Source organism: Octopus sinensis, unplaced genomic scaffold (genome assembly GCF_006345805.1).
Source record: "Octopus sinensis unplaced genomic scaffold, ASM634580v1 Contig02586, whole genome shotgun sequence".
NCBI lineage: Eukaryota > Metazoa > Mollusca > Cephalopoda > Octopoda > Octopodidae > Octopus > Octopus sinensis.
Window position 1 is genome coordinate 570490 of NW_021825821.1, and position 22085 is coordinate 592574.

The 22085-nt window shown below is 33.9% G+C and overlaps 1 protein-coding gene across 1 annotated transcript; it reads right to left on the reverse strand.

The window, feature by feature from the left end:
• Positions 1–3607: 3607 nt before the first annotated feature.
• LOC115227308 (zinc finger BED domain-containing protein 5-like) lies at positions 3608–5711 on the reverse strand. Its single transcript, XM_029798183.1, has 3 exons — positions 5492–5711; positions 4996–5398; positions 3608–3755 (listed from the first exon to the last, which is right to left on the reverse strand). Exons 1-3 carry the CDS (start codon positions 5709–5711, stop codon positions 3608–3610), a joined length of 771 nt encoding a protein of 256 aa, XP_029654043.1.
• Between the last annotated feature and the right edge of the window lie 16374 nt (positions 5712–22085).

The following is a 22085-nucleotide window of genomic DNA, read 5'->3' on the forward strand; positions in this document are numbered from 1 at the left end:
CGTTACATCTGTATTGAGGACGACGAGGATCTTCGAATTATTTTTACAAACTATCCCAATTCTTATATCTACATTTACGGTAATGTTCAAACAAACTAAAAAACAGACCAAAACGAGGCAAGTGCTTCGATTTGTGACCCACTTTACACTTCCGTGGTGGACAAGGTTAAAGATCTGAGCATGTCTGTCTCAGACTTGTCCCATATTGTGGAGAAATCGAGAGGTTTGACCTATTTTTTACATTCTTTAAGAAAATTACGGACAGTCCATGTTGTCCACTACAAAACCAGAGAGACCGGTCAATTCGGTTACTTCTGATGTGGAGACTCCACTAAAAGAGCCTTTTGAAGTCAATTCAACTCAAAAAATGGACGATCCTCAACTTTTTCGGCCTCAGTTGTCTCATGAAAGACCATTTTTGCCTCAAATGCACATAAATCGGCCTGTGGTTGATCCTTCGAGGCCTTGGGGTTACCCTGGGTCAGCACCTCGTCCAATGGATCAAATCACTCGGGGGGGTCCACCAACTTACCTCCCTACATTCCCCCCCGGAATGATTCATTCGAGATTTGTTGCAGTCCCCAGAATGGGCTACGACGAGTATCGTTATCCTCCACAGTTTCCTCCAAATACTCAGCCTCCGATGAGTGTAAGTATGCCAGTGGATTATACCTCTCCGTCGTATAATATGCCTCCACCTGTCAATCCAACAACCTTCCAAACGAATGTTACGCCCAGCACGGTTCCACAGTCTAATCCTCAGCCGACCTCATATCCTTCTTATTCTAATTATTACTAATTTATTTGGGATTCTTGTTATTATTTGGTTATAACATTTGTTTGTTACTTGGTTTCTGCTAAGAAAAGAAATTCTGTATCATTCGACCTATCTAGGGAAGTTACTAAAAGAAAAAACAAACAGAATGTAGACAATGTGATTGGTGACTTGACCAAGACTCAAGAAATGGTTAATACAAATCTTAAAGAACATCTTCTGACTCTCCAATGCCTGATTGACAAGGTTCATACTGTGGACCGCAGACGGTGGGTTACGGAGGTCGTTGAGTCCGCAAGATCTAGATTTGGGAGGATTTTCCGCGGTGGGTGGTCTCTCATTACAAATGCTTTTCACTCCAAATTCGAGAAACAGTGGTCTACCTATGGAGGAGTCCCAGAAGGCTGAGATTTCCAATTTTGGGAATTGTTTTAGAGTTTTGTTCCTAAATTGGGAAAATATGTATAACGGGAAGGAACCTCCGTAACCCGACTAGAAAAATTCCAAGAAAATTGCTTAAGAAGGAAATTATAAATGGGATCAATGCCTCAATTGAAGAATATATTGATTTTGTGCACAATTTGAATATCAACAATATTACTGATATCATCTATGCAGGACAGTGCACATATGATAGCCTTACCAAGAAAATTAGAACTAAGAGTAATTGGGAAGAATCAATGAAGAGCAAACTCATTAAACTAAAACAGCAGCTTGAACAAATCAAAACTGCTAGCGAAATGAAAGAAGAGAAGCAATTTGATGAAGAAACGCGTAATACTTTGTGCTTATATGGATTTAAAAAATCGAAGAGGGGAGAATTCGAAAGAATTGCTTTCTTAATCCAAGATGGAATTAAAATTGTAGAGAAAAAATTGCGAGTCTATGAATCCAGGAAGGGGTTCCGAAAAGCCAACTGGTCTTTTTAATTGAACAGGAGAAGGTTCTATAGAAACATCAGTGGAGATAATAAAAGGAAGATAATTAATTTCAATGAGGAGGAATGCCTCTTTTTCTAGAGCAAAATCTGGGATCAACATGAATCCAAGAATAGCAATTTTCTGGTCACCACAAGAGTGGCTGGATCAGAGAATATTCGTGCAGAATTTACGGATGAGGCAATTATTATTATCAAGATGCTTCCTAATTGGAAAGCATGCAGTTGTGACGAAATCTATAATTTTTTAATCAAAAATTTTACCTCAATTCATGGACATCTTCGTAATGAGATTCGCAAAATTATAAATGGAGATTTTACCCCTGATGATTGGTTTTATACGGGAATCACATATCTGATCCCTAAGAAAGACGTATGTGACTTCCCCAAGGATTTTAGGCCAATCACATGTATGCCGAATTTATTTAAGTTGACGACGAAATGTGTAAACATAAAGTTGTCAGAGTATATTGATGCTTTTGGATTAATAAGTGACAATCAACTGGGCACAAGAAGAATGTGCCAAAGTGCAAAAGAACAAGCCATAATCAACTAGTGTATTAACTAAGAGAATGCCAATAAATTATTTTCTACATGGATTGATGTGAAGAAAGCATTCGATTCTGTAGATCAGGGGTTCTCAACCTTTTTAGCTCAAGGGCCAAATCGATAATTAAGATTAGCTTCGCGGGCCGCATAAAAAATATTTTATATATTTTTATATTTTCCAAGCCGGTAACTCGCTTGCAATCCGAAGTGCAGCCACTGCTGATGCGTAATGAGTTTTTAGACTCTTTTTTCTTTTTTTAATTTCATTTCCTTTATAAATAAATACAAGCTAAAAAATCTACAAAAGGTGTTGTAACTAAAAATAAAGTATTATTTGTTTATTAAGTTTTTGAAATCCGGAATAAGTAAAGTCGAAGAAGTTTGTAAAAGCTGACTCAAATGATTATCCGTGAGTTTGTTACGATATTTATTTTTTATTCGAATCATTTTACTAAATATTGATTCGCATAAATATGTAGATCCAAACATTGATATATTCATATATGCATTGTGTGTTATATTTTTGAATTTGTCTTGAGGAATTAATTCGTAAAAATTAATAATGGACGCATTTTTGAACAATGCCGCCAGTTCTATATCATGTTGTAAATTAATGAGTTCTAGTTGAAACTTTGCAGGCGCATCCTTAATTTCCACGCTGAATGGAGTAGCGAATATTTTCATTAAAGGAAGGAATTCTTTAAAATTCTAAAAATTAAATTTATATAAATGTACCCCAAAACGTGCTTCAAATTGATTAATTATTTTGACTCTGTTTACGAAAAACAGAAGGCTTGGGAAAGTTTCAATTGAAGCGAAGTTAGACGGGGAAATTATACCGCAGAGCAAAACCCAGAAGATTCTTGGAGTAACATTTGACACCTTTCTAACCTTTTCAACCCACGTTGAAAATGTAATTATGGCGGGTGCAAGAAAGGTTAACTTCCTGAATGCCTTCTTGAAGAACGCAGGAGAATGCAAAGGCCTATATGGCCTAAACAACATATATAATCAATACTTGGAACCTACGATCGGCTATGCGTGCGGAATCTGGGGAACAAACTTAAGTGCAAACAATCGATCAAAAATCGACAAAATTCGGGTGAGAGCGGCGAACCTGCTGAATACTTTCTCCGATAAAGAGATTATCCCAAAAGTCTGGAACAACAGAGAGGTTCGTCCTGAAAATCCCCGTCCGTACCGAAAATGCGTCGGGACAACGGCGGAACATCGGGAGAGGCTGCGCGAACTGCTGAGGGAGGCTGGGATCACCTGAATTCTTCTTTTTTTTGGCTATGACTGTGGTTTTCTGGTTCAATAAATTAAAAATTAAATTAAATCACTAATTATGGATATGTATTTTTCATAAGCAGCGCCTTCGTTGTTTTCAGATAGTGAATAAAAATGAGATGTATCTCGTCTTTAAGTGGAGTCATCCATAAATATAATTTTTCGATAAACGAAGAAATATATCCGGCGTGACTCACGTCTGGACTGTGACATGTAATAATAGGGAAAAACAAAAATAATTTACTTCATTCTTTTGTTTAGATTGGATAAATAAAACAAAATAGGCTCTCTGGAATCGTTCTTATCCTTGATATCCGTCGACCGAGCGAGCGGAGAAACCGGGGCGTACTATTTTTGTATGGCTGGTTTTTTTAATTCGAATCTGAATTTTTCCAACTCTTTCATAAATATGAAATCATTGTCTGACATTTCTTTAGTTTTCAGGTAGGTTTCTAAAGGAAAAATCGCACCCAGCACATCCACAGTGTCATTAGAATATGAGCTTTTATTAACTGCTAAACATTAAAATTTTAAACAGGAAGAGGATTCTGTTTATAACTGGGGAACTGATCAGAAAAAAGACGTTTGACCACTGGGAAACCAGCTGGTTGTACCAAAGAATATCTATAGCAGAGGTTTCCAAGCTTTTTTTTACGCGCCTCCCTTAGAGAAAAAGTACAATCTTGCGCCTCCCTTTATATTCCATAATATAATACAATTATTATTTTATCAAAAACAATTTTTTAAAACAAAAAGTTAATGAGATAATTTTTTTTCCATCTTGGCGCAAAGTTTTTCAAATCTTGGTGTCATCGCAGAGAGTGCTACTCTTAGCTCATTAGTCACTACTAAACGAGTTCGATATTTAGATTTAATTGCAGCTAGTGCAGAAAATCCAGTTTCGCATAAATATGAAGTAGCAAATGGCAACAAAACTTTTATTGCTTTATTCGACAAAATTTCATATTCCGTTCTTACATTCAACCAAAAAGAAATTAGCGGTTCTCTCTCAAATTTTTGTTTCAATAATGTATCGCATGACAATTCTATCAATTTTTCTTTTTCAAAAGTTGTCAATGCAAATTGATTATCTTCTTCATCAATAAATGGATTCTGTATCCATTCGAACATTTTACAGTCGAGATCTTTAAAATAGTGAGCAAAATGCTTCAACAAACAATCCAAATGTTCAGCAAATATGTCTTTGTTTGCTTCAATGTTCACTATGGCGCAAAAGGTGTTTAAAAGTGGAAACATGTCATAGATATTTTTTTGTATATTTGATTTCCATAATACCAATTTTTTCATAAATGCTTTTATTTTGTCCTTTTGAGAGAATAAATGTAGTTGTGGTCCCTGCATTGATTTATTCAATATACTCAATTTCCCAAAAATGTCAACTAAATAGGCAAATTTGACAATAAAGTCATCATCCCTGAACAACTTTGCATCTTCAATATCATTTTCATCAAGAAAATCTGCAACTTGATCTTTGAGTTCAAACACCCTTCTAATCACTTTTGCACGAGATAGCCAGCGTACCTCACAATAGTATAAAAGCGATGTATATTTTGAATCCATATCTTCACACAGCTTTGCAAAAAGCTTAGCTCTTAAAGGACTGTGTTTTATGTAGTTTATAACTTTTGTAATTTGCGCAAAAATATCGTTCAGTTCTGGACTCATATTCTTTGAGACAAGTGCTGATCTGTGCAGCATGCAGTGCGTCCAGATAATTTCTGGTGCTCTGTTTTTTACAAGAGCTTGAAGACCAGATTTATTTCCTGACATTGACTGTGCTCCGTCTGTACAAAGTCCAACACAATTGATCCATTCTATGTTATTTTCTTCAAAAAAAGTATCAATTATATTAAAAATTTCATTGGCCGTGCTCCTTCCAGGAAATGGTTTGCAGAATAATAGATCTTCTATTATTGTACTTTCTTCAGCATATCTGACATATGCAATTAAATGTGCATTTTTATTTATGTCAGCTCCCTCATCAACTTGTATAGCAAATTTACAGTTACGTAGTCGAGAAACCAACTGATCACAAAGATCTTCAGATATGTCATCAATTCTTCTAGCGACTGTGTTATCAGCAAGCGGTATTTGCTGTAATTGTTTTGCATAGGATTCGCCAAACATTGCTTCAACCATATCGATAGCTGCTGGCAAAACTAGAGTTTCTCCGATATTGTGCGGTTTCTTGCATTTTGCAATCCTGTAAGAAACTTTGTACGATGCTAGTAAAGCATTTGAAGAGACAGAACAAGTTTTTTTAACGATTTCGTTTGGTTATCAAACTCTTCTAATTTTCTTTTAAAAAATTCTTCAGACTTATGGACATGTTCAGAATGCATCGTTTCAAAATGTCTTCTTAATTTGCATGGCCTCATACTATCTGCTGCAAGTGTTTTGAGGCAAAGCAAACAGAGGGGTTTTTCCATAGAATCAACAAAGATACGTGTGAATCCTAACAATAAGTAAGATGGAAAGTATTTTCTTGTCTTTGGAGTGGTATTGATTATATTCCAATCATTTTGATTTTTTGAACCATCGTCAAAATCTTTATTATTCGTGAATTTTCTTTTGCAACCACTCAAGAATTTATTCATGTGTTAAAATTATTTAATTGTCTAATAAATTAAATAAATTTTTGAAAAAAATAATTTTTAAATTAATAACTCTTATTATCGGAATATAGTCACGTTTTTTACATAGATATAATTTTCTAAAAAATGTTTCTGAAATACTTTTCGCGCCTCCCTTGACACGAGTCAACGCCTCCCTAGGGAGGCGCGCCTCCCCATTTGGAAACCTCTGATCTATAGCAATCTTGCAAGGTAACTTGTTTGTTATTTGCGGTGCAGCCACCGGCGAATCCTAATTGTTTTCCCTTTCGATACTTTGAAATACATTCTTATTAATAAAAAAACTTTAAAATTGATTCAAAGACAACTGCTGCGTTTTCAACCATGTTATTTATTTTATTTAGTTTGTATTTTGCAAAATGGGTTTTAAATGATCTTATAATTATTAAATCCATAGGTTGAAGATTCCCTGTAGCATTATTAAACAAATAAATCAATTCAATGTTTTTGGGAGTATAAGCAGTTTGGTGACCAGGGAAGTTATCGATCAAAAAAATGATTTTCGTTTTTTTCTTTCTAGCTCGTAGTCTCAATCATAAAGCTAAAAACTAAAAATCTTGCTTATAGAAGCTCTGTAGTCACGATTGATTTTAGACTAAAAATTTGAAACAGTGAGGGCTTCAAACTTTCCAGCATAGCATGATTGAAAATATTTTTTGATAGTTTTATGGTATAGTTGTATTTTCTCTGCATAATGTTTTTGAGGGTGTAAGTTTAAAAAATAACCCCGTTTCATTCATATTGTAGACTTTTTGGGGCCATACAAGTTTATTTTCTTTTGGATTTATATTATTATAGCGTTTTGCAAGATGACAACGTAATGTTGACATCTCGCACTGGCCAGCCACATAAGATCAAGACAGAGAGAGAACATGTTATGAAGAAACTAATTAATCTAAATGAAGAGAATCCAAACGAAGACGTGTTTCTCTGCTCCATCTATTTTTTCTTTTGTGCTGTGGCTGAGATAGACATCCGGTTCCGCAGTGAAATCACTGATGACGGCGTTACTCGTCAATCCAGGGTGCATGTAATATGCATGGAAGCTTCGGCCGGAATGATAACTGTAAGATTTGAACCCGGGAGCTTCGCAAAACTGCCAAGTCCTTTAAGCTTTGGATTTCAAAATAAAAAAAGTAAAATCCTTCTTGTTCCCTGAAAATATTTCCCCGTATAATGTTTTTAATTTTATTTTATATTTCTTTTTTTAATTTTTAAAGCCACCCAATTATCAAATTTAAACTCTGAACATTTTTTTGATTCTTCTAATAATAAATTGTTCATCAAAATTTCCCCTTTGGTTTCCATTTTTTCAATGTAATAGATCATGCTATCATTAATCAGTTCATATTTTAAATTTGGTTGTTTTTTATTTTTTGGGTTCAGTTTTGAAAAATCCGAAATTTTTTTAGTGTTTTTGAAAAATAACTGACACTTCTTGTCGCACTTCCTATTTTAAATTTTTAGAAAAAAATCAGCAATATAAGAGACCTGTTTTTATTACATCGGTGATAAGCTATAATTTCATCATTTCAGGTTTTAAGTGGTTCTTACCAATAGCAACGTGGAACTTACAAAAGAAAAATAGTGCATACCAAATGCAAAGTGAGTTTTACCTAAAGTGAAACTTATCAAAAGCAAAATGGTCTTACTAAAAGCAAATTGAAACTTACCAAAACCAAGTGGAAAAAAATTAACTTGTTATTTTAAAAAAAAGTAAAGCGCGAAAACAAATTGCTTTTTTCAGCCGCAAAATAGCAGAATAGCTTGTACGACTAAGCAAAAGTGACTAAACAACATTCAAAAGCGTCGAGATCAATTGTAAACGCGATTAAGGACAAACGTATATATTTGCATTTCTTCGCAAATATTTCATTTTCTCATTTGTACGCCTGCACAAATAAAAAAGCTTGAGGCTGCAATTAAAAAAAATTTTATTTTCAAAGCCGATGAAGGAAATTGTGACTGAAAGGAGCTTGCAAAATCTCCTGATGTTTTGCATACTACTACTTATTGTTAGTTGGTGAACAATGATGAAAAAATTGATGAACTTGATCAGCGATGGGGATCAAAAGCAAAAAAAATTTCTTGATCAAAATAAAACTTATTGTGTTGAACAGCTCGAAATTAACCCGAGAATCACTCTTGAGACCTTGAGAATTTTTTTAGATTCTAATTTTAGCTTAAATGTGTGAAAAAATCATTCAAGTCCACTTAGACGGTTCCTGTTATTCTTTTAAAAGATATCTGATATGAACCAGAGAAAGGTAATAGTCAATTAAATAAAGAAGACTGGGAGGGCGTCCTAAACTGCGTATGTTATTTTTGCGTATGCGTATGTTACTTGTATGTTATTTTTTTGTATGTTATTGACATCTGTTTTTTATTAAATAAAAAAACAATTTCATTACTTTATTATTTATTGGAATATCAATCGGAGAAAATTCCGATACTATTTATGGATGAAAAAATTTTTGACATGCACATATCCTGTAAAAAGAGTCGTTCAAAAATGAACAAAGACTAATGTTGTTGAAACAAGTTTGCAAAATGCGAATTTACATTTCATTGGTTGTATTGGGTTTCTTTAATTGTTAAATTATGAATTGAAACGTGGATCTTTTAATAAAGGATCTGCCCATGAATGGGTGAGAATTTGTCTACGAAAAGCCAGGGAAGCTTACAATTTTCCAATCGTGCTAGTAGTAGACAATTGTCTATGGAATTGAAAAAATTATAGATAATATCGGAATTTCCTCAGATTGACATTCTAATAAATAATGAAGTACTTCATCGGAAATAAAATTTCAAGATTAGGTCCCTATAACCCTATGCTTAACCCAATTGAGAATATTTGGTCAGTATTCAAAGCTGATATAAAAAAACACATCGCAATAGACATTAATAATAATTTGAATGGTTTGAGGCAAAAATCTTTGTCAACTACGGGATTTCGACTTCAAAAGTTAATAGAAAATATGATTAACTCATTATGTATAATCATTCCATCTCTATTCAACACCGCAATTGCTAGAATTTAGAGTTTGGCCTCATCGATGTTAAATAATTATGACGTAATTTATTAAATAGTTTTATTGTTCTACTTTGCTTTTGGTAAGTTCCACTTTGGTTTTCGGAAGACCCACTTTGGTTTTGGTAAGTTCCACTTTGGTTTTAGGAAGACCCACTTTGGTTTTGGTAAGTTCCACTTTGGTTTTAGGAAGACCCACTTTGGTTTTGGTAAGTTCCACTTTGCTTTTGGTAAGACCCACTTTGGTTTTGGTAAGAGCCACTTTGCTTTTGGTAAGAGGCAATTTGCTTTTGGTAAGTTCCACTTAGCTTTTGGTAAAATCCACTTTGCTTTTGATAAATTTCGCTTTGCTTTTGGTAAGACCCACTTTAGTTTTTGATAAGACTCACTTTAAACCTGAAATAGTATAGCATATTTAGTTTTCATTAGTCGTAAACTTTTTTGAGTCACAGTTATTATTAATAAATTATCTCAAATAAAAATTTTTATTTAAAAAATCGGCAAATAACAGAATTGAGAAAATAGTAGAATATTTGTAGATAAATCAAACAAGACTTTTGTAAAGAAAATGCAAACTTAAAGGGAAATTAAGGATAGTCGTGACTCCCTAAAAATGGGGTTATTTTATGGAAGTAAGTCGACTACAATCAAGACAAGCGTTTGTGTTGATTTTTCCACGGAGGAGACAAGTAGTTTCCATTTAATGGGTTTAAATGTAGAATTTTTCCGAAGATTATAAGACTTCTAAATAATAGAAGGATAGTTTTATTTACTGTACTCCCCCTCCACCTGTGACATAGAAACAGCTGTAGAAAAACTACAGATGGAGCTAAATTATTTAAAAGCCGAAAACTCACTTAAGTTTGCCAAAAATAAATAATTCTTTTTGAATAAAAAACAATTATGTTGTACATAATCATTATCTCATTTTTTGGTGAAAAAACGAAAACTGACAACATTTTTAACACTTTGTATTCCAAATCAAGGTCCGACTGTATTATTTTTATGACTGTATAAGCAAACTTTGTCCTGAACATTACTAAGGGCAATGTTTTAAAACTATCAAATAGCTAAAAACATATTTTCATTATTTCTGCGGTTTCAAGCTAGGCAACTTTCTTTTTGAGCATAGCTGCGAAACTGTTTCTTCAGTCTGTAGTCATAAATCTCCAAAGTCCTGGAGTTTAAAAAATTCTTAAGTGTTTGCCATCTTGGATTGTTACACAGACAACTTGAGTCCTTCGATTTGATCAAAGATCCCCACCGGAGTCTAAAATTGTTCATTTTCTACATAATTAAAGATATTAGCCCAAACTTTTTATTTGTACAGATCAACCTCACTACTTAACTTCTTTAAGAAAGTACAAAAAAGTTTTAATACAAACACAAATCTTAGACAGCAGATGTCTTTTCTGCTTTAAAATCATGCAACTAAATCTACAATCATATTTGTTACTACTGGCTTTTCTCAAAGATATAGGGAGAAATTTCCGAAAAGTTCAAAGTAAATTATAGTGAAATTAAATAAAATAAATAACAAAGAGTATTTAAAGGCCTATGACAAGACCGTGACGCCAATTGAATATTCTTTGCATCTCTACTAGGAGTCAAAAATCTGGAGGTTTTGATCATATGGAATGAAATTAGCAGTTCCATGCTCTCACTATTTCAAATATGGTCTGAATAGAACCTCAAAATTCACAACTGCAGCTTATGACGTCGACCACCTCTCCTTCTGTCATTTTAGATAGAAATATTCATTTTAGGTAAAATTGGAAAGGTTGATTTTCCCATTTTAAAAAAAGGATTGACCAAATAATGCAATGTTAGACAACTTGCACTATTTTCTTAGGATTCCATAAAGTGAAAGTAGACGTAAATAGATCAAAGGGCGTCTCTGATGTATAAAACACAATCATATCGTTTTTCAACAATCTCCAGGTCAAAGTAAAAATTAGTGATTTAAGGAGTCTTTTAAATATTTCCTTTCTAAAATAAATCCCACAGCTTTCAAAGAGTCGATGATAATAGGTTTATTTGATTGGTCTATTCTATTTTTATTGTATTATTTTTCCTGATCATCCTTATAAATATAATGAGGGTATATTTTTTCGACTGAGACATTTCCTGGCGTATAGAATATACTCACACTTGGCAGAACTACAAGCATTTCACTCATATGGATGTTTATAATCCGTCAATCCGCATTTCTCCTGTGATTTTCAACAAAAATTGAATGATCAAATTAGAGAAATGAATTCAGTGGACGACACAGACCTCAATTATTCTTATCAGTCAGAGTGTTATGTCCCCGATCATATACTTCTGCAAGGACATTGTCAACTTTTTAACTAAAAATGAAAAACAACATTTATTTTGACATTTTATTTATGCTCATCAAAATTTGCGTTTAAGACATTTCCGTTCTTATCTACACAAGTGAAAATGTTATACTGCACCATAAAATATTTCCCACATTTCAAAACTACTATATTTATTTTCATTTAGAATCTGCTAGGGACCTTATTACTCCATGATGTGTAAAAACAACTCACTTGTCCAGTTTCATAAATATGTTCTGCTCTCTTTCAAATTGGCGATGATTTGATTTCTGGTTCCGAGATGAAACGACAAGACGCTTCGCTTTCTTTGATTGCTTGGTCGACAGACATCAAGGATAGAACACGACTCGAAGGAATCATCTTGACTTTTGGACGATCGCTGTGATACATGATAATAGCTTTGTTATTCGCAAATATTGTTTAGTGTCTTTTCTAAGAAATGATTTATAATTCTAGCGACAAAACTATTGGAGTATTAAACCAAATCGGCAATTTTAGAATGTATAGACCTTTTTCTAATAATAATTCAACTGCTTTAATAATACTTCTGACAAAGCAGTCCACCAAATGTCCGAAAATACTGATGCATTTTAAATCAATAACTATTTAATAATAATCACGCCATAACTAATCACCACTAAGGATCTATCAGAACCAACAAATGGACCCCGCCATTTCCTTTCAAGTTTCCAGAAGATTATTAATAATAAAAGAGGATCATTTATTAACCAAATTACATCTCCGCAAGTTCCGAAACCAAGACCATAAAAATTTCCAAATGAATTCGAACATCAGACGGACATCCGAAATAGCACATGAGTGGCATATGATATGTCCTCGACCTTCCCTTCAAAAATAAAGTAATGCTCTTCAATGTAGGACACAACACGAACTTGTAGTGGTCCTCAATAAAGTGCACCTATACTAAATAATACTCAGACAACATAGACAAGTCCATTCGACAGCTGGAACACAACCACACCATTCCTAGCCAACCACTTTATCACATAAGGCAGTCTCCTCAGTCCAGAGGAGTCCTTCGAATTGGTTTTTATCCCGGTCTAGCCTGACTTAACTACCTCCACCTTAACAAAATGAGCTTCCAAAAACTTTCTCGACTCCTCAAAAAACTTGAACTTTGAACTAAGAGCATTCGGGACGTGTTTTGATCTAAAATATGTTTCCACTCCGTTCTTCTGAATGTACTGGTATGTTCTAGAACTCTCAGGTCGCCGAATACATATCATCAGGATGAATTAGCATTCGAGTCGAATCCCTAAAGAGCAGTCCAGTACTGCCATCAGACAACTCATAACATAGTCCCGAAGGACATGCCTTATTAGAAGAAAAGTCCTTCCACCGAGTAATGTAATAAAAAGGAGACAAGGCAGGATTCTCTATCACTTCTGCAACACTGAATGTCCATGACCTACCATCGTTGTACATTGGCTGTAATCCACGACATTTCTGAACGATTTTTCTGAGGGAATCAGCCAAATGGACTAGAAGGGAGTTACTCACATCTAATAGTCAATTATGAACACACCAACCCAGAGATCTGTTCAACTCCTCCACATTACATGTCTTCTTGGTTATCTCTGCATAATTATATGTCAATTTATAACCATATTTGGACAGAGCTGACACAGGGGAGGTCACATTCTCAGACATTGGGGTCCTCTCAACCTTAATTCGCGGCACAGTCGACAAACAACTCAAAGGCAAAGATTCGGGAATATACCCTACAATTCTCCAACTCCATCACCCTTCAAAAAACGATGCTCCAAAATCTGTTGGACAGTATATCTCCTTTCTATATCCGTCTGTAGTAGTCCCACAATCAAATCCTTAGCGTCAGTGTCCATCAGAGGGACTGTGAACTCATTTTGACTTATTTTTGCATATGTCACTTTGACAGAGTCAGTCTCGAAGGGAGGTGTGCCCACAAGGAGGGTATAACTACCAATGACAACACACCCTTACATTATACATCCCATGGACCAGGCATCCACTTCCAACCCGTGTCCTTTCTTTGCAAGGACTTCAGGAGCCAGATAATTTGGAGTTCCACAAAAAGTGCTTTAAAAATATTAAAATTTTTACTTTTTTTTGGATTTTTCGGATTTGAGGACTGTGGCCAGGCCAAAGTCTCCTAATTTAATGTTCATTGACCCGTCGATAAAGACATTCCCGAGTTTGAGGTCTCGGTGGATTATCCCCTGCTCGTGAAGGTAGACGACAGCCAGGGACAGCTGTTTGGTGTAAAACCTCACTTCAAGGACAGTCAAAGTGCCTCTCCGTTGACTCAATTCGAGAAGACTCTGAAAACATGTTTTTTTAGTCATTACGTAGTTTTCGCAAACTTCAAGGAAAACATAAATATTGTCATTTTCTTCGAAAAATCCATTAAATTTGACAATGTTTCGATGATTGAGTTGACTGTGTATTCTGATTTCCTGCATTACTTTGCTTAGTCCTTTGTTTTTCGTGGCTTTTTCCTTGGAGATCACCTTGACTGCCAGGATTTGGTATGTTTCGGTGTTTGCGTACTGAAAACAGACTCCGAATGCTCCCTGGCAAAATATCTGGTTTTTATACCTTTCCTAGCAAACGGCCTCGCTTGTAATTACAGCCATCGTTGGGGTTTTTTAATTTGAGAGGAATATTTGGATACCGGGCACCACTTTCCATTTTAAAATAAATGTATTAATAAAATAATTAATTTAAAAAAGTATTTAAACTCGTCGTTATTAATAATTTATTTTATTAATTACATATATTTAATTAATAAAAGTGTCTTTTGGTGATTAAAAATATATATATTATAAGTTCTAATTTTTTAGGCATATTCTAGATTAACTATTATTTTTAATCAATTATATCTTAATTATTTATTATATTAATAATTATTAAATAAATTTTATTGTTGACTTTTTGTTGGTTAGTTTCTTTATTATTCTCAGTAATAATAATATATTAATTACTTATTAATAGATTATAATGTCTGAAAAAACAAATAATGTACCCAATTCTTCGGATATTTCTCTCCCATCAGAACACCCAGGTGAGGTGGTTGTGCCAGAACATCCACAGTCTTCCAATTGCTCCACATCTTTACCAATTCCCCCTCCTGAAAATGACAAAACCTTTGAACAATTCTACAACCAAGTATACAATAGCCTAAATATATCAACTTAGATAGAGCAGGGTGTAAAAGAAACACTGGGATTGACATCTAAGCAACAGTTGGATCGACTTAGTCGTCCCGGGTCCTCTTATTTTAACCTCAATCCTTACGATGTACAGTTTTTTGTGCATTTTCCCAGGTTTTACAATCAAGCTATAACGCAACTATGCCAGAACTTAAGAAAAGGTTCAGAATTGTATATTACTCTGCAATAACTCCTAGTTGTCGCTCCTAGTGCACCCAGACAAGAACCCTGGTGACAAGGAAAGAGCAGAAAAGGCATTCGAAGTAGTCAACACGGCCTATAAAACGATTCTCAACGACGAGGGGTATAAAAGGTGTAAGGAAATTGTCGAGGAAGCCAAAAGAAAGACCGCAGAAATTGTTTTTTGTTGATTTTTGACTTAAAGATTGCTGAAAAAAGGCGTAAATTGAGGAAAGGAAATTCGCTGGGGGGAAATGTGTTGCCTGAGGACAATCCGATGGTCTACGAACGAGCAGTGCATGGACAAATGTGCAAAATATTCGCAGATTTGGACCGATTGAGGCAAGAGAAGGAAATAAAGTCGATGGTGGATCGAAAGAAAACCGCGGATAAGGAATTGTTGAACGTTGAGCTGTTCAAGGCTGAAACGGAGTGGAAACAGCGGTATGAGTTGGGAAGAAGAGGTAGAATCGAAAGTTGGAAGGAGTGGCAAAATAAGACTTCTAAATCCAAGAGAGTTCGGCATTTTAAACTACCCACTGAGAGAATGGAGGAAAGAAAGTAATTTTACTTATTTTTGGCAGATTTATTTGTCTTTATTTGTTAGTTTAATATATTTTGTAAGGGGTATATGCAGAATATGTTCATTGGTTTGGTTCTGCTGTCAGAAATAAAGGTTGTTAGGTTTTGCCCAGTGACTCTAACCGCATTTTTGGTCGCTTATTTTTGTGTATTAAATCCGGTAGTTTCGAGTAGTATTTTGATAAGATTGCTAGTCACGTTGGATACTCAAAAGGGTGGGTGAAACATATACAGTCAAAGAATTTACGGGTGAAACATATACAGTAAAACTTAACCTCCCAGAGTTTTGTTTGATTCAAGCATACTATTTATTACGGAATTTATATGCACTAACGAATTTGGTTCTAATATAGAATTTACAATAAATTTTTTTCTTGAAATTATTCATTCTCACCCTCAATAATTAGAGAACAAGAATTATTGAAGTAGTCATTATCTTAATCAGGGGTTCTCAAGTGCGGCCCTCGGGGCCGCATGCGGCCCCGAGAATCTTTTTTGCGGCCCCGACTTCCAAACTTTAAAATAAATTTTGGATATAAAATTAATTGTAAATTAATATTATTAAAGATAATATTTTAACTACACGTGTTTGTAAATATATTTCAGGTTGAGTATTTTTTCATGCCATCAAAGAAATATCGAACATTATCTCAAGAAAATAGAGAATTTCAAATTGAATGGGAAGAAAAGTTTTTTTTCGTTGAACTGAATGGTAAAGCTGTTTGTTTGATATGCAACTGTGTCATTAATTCATTGAAAAATTATACTATTGAACGTCATTATAAGAAGCACTCCGAAATATACAATTTATATCTCGGAGAGTCAAGGAAAAAAAAACTCAATATATTAAAGACGTCATTTAAAAATCAGTCCTCAATATTTAAACCAGTGGAAAATAAGCATCAGTTATTAACGTCTTATAAAATTAGCCACCTTCTTGCTGTAAATATGAAACCTTATTCTGACGGAGAAATTATTAAAAACTGCTATTTCCATTTTTTGTGATGAATGTTGTCCGTCAAATATACAAAATATTGCAAAACGATTACCATTAAGTAATGATACTATTACAAGAAGAATAGAATGTATTTTTGAGGACCTTGCCCGTCAGCTAATCAAGTTCTTTACTATTAAAAATAATTTTTATAGAACATCGAAAGATTTTTTATATCATTCTTTTGCTGTCGACACGAGTAAAAATATCTCTGATACCGAACAAATGGTCGTATGCATTAGAGGTGTCACTTCGGATTTTAAAATTTCTGAAGAATTTTTTTCTCTTCGTTCATTAAAAGGCACTACAAAAGGAATGGATGTACTTAACGAATTCCTTGAAAGTATTAAAGAATTTGACATTGATCCTTCCAAAATAATTTCCATATGTACTGATGGGGGGGCGAATATGATTGGTCGTAATAAAGGGTTTCATGGACTTTATTCAGAATGGAGACTTGAAAAAAATCTTGATCCTATATTTTGGCAACATTGTATCATTCATCAGGAGAATATAATCGCAAAGTCACTTAAAATGCAAAATGTAATAAGTACGGTGTTGTCCATTGTGAATTGGATACGCGGTAAATCTCTCAATCACAGGAGATTTAAAAAAATGTTAGTGGAAATTGACACAGTGCATAATGATGTGCTTTACCATACCACTGTTCGATGGTTGAGTCGTGCCGCGTGCCTCAAAAGGTATATTTGCTTGAATAGAAGTTAGATTTTATGAACTACTCCCTCAAATAAGAGAATTTGTTAAAGACCACAAATACCATGATTTGTTGAGCAGTAAAGAGTGGATTGCCGATTTAGCTTTTTGGGTAGATCTAACCTCTCATTTATCGTCGTTAAATTGTGAATTACAGGGGAAATATAAATTTTGCCATCAACTCTATGGATCTATTGCTTCTTTTATATCAAAATTAAAACTTTGGAGGGATCAAATAATGCTCAAAGATACAATTCATTTTACTTGTTTGAGTGAAAATAAAGCTAACGGTTCATTTGAAAAATATACTACCATTATCAGTCACCTTATTGTTGAATTTGAAAAACGTTCTAAGGTTTATTAAAATTTAGTTTATTTTAAGAATTTTGATGAAATTTTGCCATCAATGAAAATTTTTGCAGCACCATTCAATATAGATCCTAAGAATGCTCCGCCATCACTCCAATTAGAATTGATAGACTTCAATCAGATGTGCAATTTACCTCAGTGCAAAAGATTGAAAATTTAATGGAATTTTATAGTTCACTTCCCAAGAAGAAAATATCCGAATATACTCATAAATGCTTATAAATATGCTTCAATGTTCGGATCCACTTATTTATGTGAGTCAATTTTCAGTAAAATGATTCACATAAAAAATAAATATCGAAATAAATTGACTGATAATCACTTATGCCAGCTTTTGCGATCTACATGTGCCTCCTATATTCCGTGTTATGACAAATTAGTTAACAATTAGTTAAAATAGCTAACAATTTTTCGTTTTAGTTAACAATTTTTCGTTTTAGTCATTTTCCTTTAATTAATTAAGACTAACTATCTCGGTTTCTGAATAAAAAATGAATCTAAAAAAAAATTAGTTAAAAGTTAATGAAAGTTTTAATTTAATTTATTCTGCGGCCCCGAAGACAATGGTTAATTATCGATTTGGCCCCGACGTTAAAAAACTTGAGAAACCCTGATCTTAATAATAAAATGGTATGGTGTGTGTCTGTCTGTCTGTCGTTCTGTCTGTCTGTGTGTGCACACCAACTTCAAATTGGCAATACGATGTCCTCGACTTACATGATGAGGTCCTTAAAACCTTCCCCCCCAAAAAAAATTAAAAAAAAATTTTCTGCATTTTGGTTAAAATGAACAACTACGATATCCTCGACTTACATGATGAGGTCCTTAAAACCTTCCCCCCCCAAAAAAAATTAAAAAAAAATTTCTGCATTTTGGTTAAAATGAACAACTACGATGTCCTCGACTTACATGATGAGTGGTCCTCCTTAAACCTTCCCCCCAAAAAAATTAAAAAAATTTTCTGCATTTTGGTCAAAATGAACAACTACGATGTCCTCGACTTACATGATGAGGTCCTTAAAACCTTCCCCCCCAAAAAAAATTAAAAAAAAATTTCTGCATTTTGGTTAAAATGAACAACTACGATATCTCGACTACATGATGAGGTCCTTAAAACCTTCCCCCCTCAAAAAAATTAAAAAAAAAATTTCTGCATTTTGGTTAAAATGAACAACTACGATGTCCTCGACTTACATGATGAGGTCCTTAAAACCTTCCCCCCCCAAAAAAAATTAAAAAAAATTTTCTGCATTTGGTTAAAATGAACAACTACGATATCCTCGACTTACATGATGAGGTTCCTTAAAACCTTCCCCCCCAAAAAAATTAAAAAAAAATTTTCTGCATTTTGGTTAAAATGAACAACTACGATGTCCTCGACTTACATGATGAGGTCCTTAAAACCTTCCCCCAAAAAAAAAAATAAAAAAAAAATTTTCTGCATTTTGGTTAAAATGAACAACTACGATGTCCTCGACTTACATGATGAGGTCCTTAAAACCTTCCCTCCAAAAAAAATTAAAAAAAAATTTTCTGCATTTGGTTTTTTAAAATGAACAACTACGATATCCTCGACTTACATGATGAGGTCCTTAAAACCTCCCCCCCAAAAAAAATTAAAAAAAAATTTTCTGCATTTTGGTTAAAATGAACAACTACGATGTCCTCTACTTACATGATGAGGTCCTTAAAACCTTCCTCCAAAAAAAATTAAAAAAAATTTTCTGCATTTTGGTTAAAATGAACAACTACGATGTCCTCGACTTACATGATGAGGTCCTTAAAACCTTCCCTCCAAAAAAAATTACAAAAAAAATTTCTGCATTTTGGTTAAAATGAACAACGCGAATGTCCTCGACATTCATGATGAGGTCCATTAAAACCTTCCAGGCAAAAATCTCACGTATTAAGAATATCCTTGATGAAAACGACAGCGAGAATATTAACAATGATGAACTCCCAATTATTCGCGATAAAGAAATTCAATTCATCCTATGTTTTTCTCTTTAAAATTAAATGCATATATCATTATCGACCATGAATCAAAATTAAAGCTATTATCATATTTGACTTTGACAGAATGTGCAATCACAGATTGCACGACTTTGAATAGAGTGTGCAATTAACAGATTTTGAAAAACACTTTGATAGTTGAAACCACATTAGCACAATCATTAACACAATTTACCACCAATTGACGCACGACCTTGAATAGAGTGTGCAATTAACAGATTTTGAAAAACACTTTGATAGTTGAAACCACATTAGCACAATCATTAACACAATTACCACCAATTGACAGCGCAATCTGAAGATTTGCGTAAAAATATTCACTATTTAGTTAAGTTTTTCGTAAAGATAGAATTTATTTTCGGTATGTCTCTTTTCCTAAACTTTTTTATTATTCAAAAATAATTTTTTAAATAGATAACCGAAGGAAAAAAACGAAGCTGAAGAAAAAACGGGCACCTTAGGTAATTAATTAAATCTTTTTTGTGTGTCGCTTTTTTGGCTGCTGCTACTCTGCCTGCCCCATTTCCGCCAGTGGTTTTATTACGAAATCTTGCGCCACCTAAATTATGCAACGGAACGAGGTTAGTTATCAAAAATTTAATGGCTAACGTAATAGAGGCGACGATATTAACAGGTAAGTATAGAGGTGAGGATGTTTATATTCCACGAATTCCGATAATTTCTGATGAATTACCATTTAGATTTAAAAGGCTGCAATTTCCTTTGAGGATGAGTTTTGCAATGACAATAAACAAGGCCCAGTGACAGTCATTAAAGGTAGTTGGGTTATTTTTAGAGAATGAGTGCTTTTCACATGGACAGCTGTATGTGGGATGCTCGAGGGTAGGCAGAAGAGAAAATTTATTCAGATATGCCAAGGAAGGACGGACGACAAACATCGTTATCAACAGGCGATAGAATAGGGTTACATTAAACCAGGTAGTTTTATACATCTACATAAACTTATAGTTGTTTGATGAAACAGGCCCTCCGCAGGAGCTAGGTCGCGGTGAGCGAAGCGAGCTGCCGAGCTAGTCCAATATAATTCTGTAAATTTGTGATTGATTTTTATCAACTGGATCCAATATTCGTAGATTACTGATTATTTCATGATACAGTCAGACCCCATTTCGAGGCACGTGTTTACGCGATGAAAGAGTTAACACTGAAGACGATACTACAACATCAGAAAGACGTAAATTCTTTGACTACAAAGTATTTGAAATTTTCCAGAAACTCAAAGAACAAGATTAATTAATATTAAAGCCAATCATTAAAAAAGGCTTCATTTCAAAGTTGTCTCTACCGATTTAAGGTCAGACATTAACTAAAATTTAAAGAAATATGCAACAAAGAGATTCCTGGGATTTATTCTACATGCCTATTATAAGTAATTTGCTCCGAAAATAATTGAACATGGAGGACGAAGTGTGTTCAATCGTGATAAAACATCACTTGATATAAAATAACACCAAGAAAGTCGTTTGTTAAAATTGATAATAAACCATCTGGATAAAACAATTCAAAGAAAGAATTACAGTAGATATATGTTGCAATCACGAGGGTGAAAAACTTAAACCTTTGATTATTGGGAAAATATAATAAACCTCGATGTTTCAAGAATTGAAGATTTTTGTGTTTCATATTTTGGTTTTAAAAGTGTATGAATGACTAGGAACATTTTTAAAAGCTGGTAATACAAGTTTAATGAGAAATTGGTTATTCAACAAAAAAATATTAATATTACTCAATAATCCAGGTATCATAAAACTATTGAATGCTCCAATATCGAATTCTTTTTTTAAATACGACACCCATACCAGCGGTTCTCAACCTTTTTTAGACTGGGGACCACTTTTGCACTATAAAATTTTGTGGGGACCACCTTAAATAAAATAAACATTTTTTGGTATTAGCGCACAATTTTGGCCTCGCCAGGGCCAGGTTTAGACATGTTCGAATATTTATTATAAAAATAACATGAACATTATGAAAATAACAGAAATTTAATAGTAATTTAGTGAGATTTCTGATCTTGTTTGCTCAGAATAATTTTACTTATATCAGGCTCTATGTTCGACAAAGCTACTCGCATATCATCTTGTACCCGTAGTCTATTTCTATATTTTGTTTTTAGAAAAGTCAGACACGACATCGCCATTTCACAGTGATAAGTAGTGGGAATGCAAGTATTGATTCCAATGCAGTTTTACTCAAAATGGGGAATTCTTTCGCCATCTGACACCTAACAATAAAAAGTAATTATTAATGAGAATACCAAAAATCTAATAATGAAGTACATTTGAAAATAATCTGAGCAGACTGATTACATTGAAGTTCAATCAAGCTCTGCTGAAAATTGAGTTCCTGATATTCTTTAAATGAGGTCAAGAAAGGTTGAACGATCCAGTTTGGAATTGTGTCTTCAACAGGAATTTTCTGG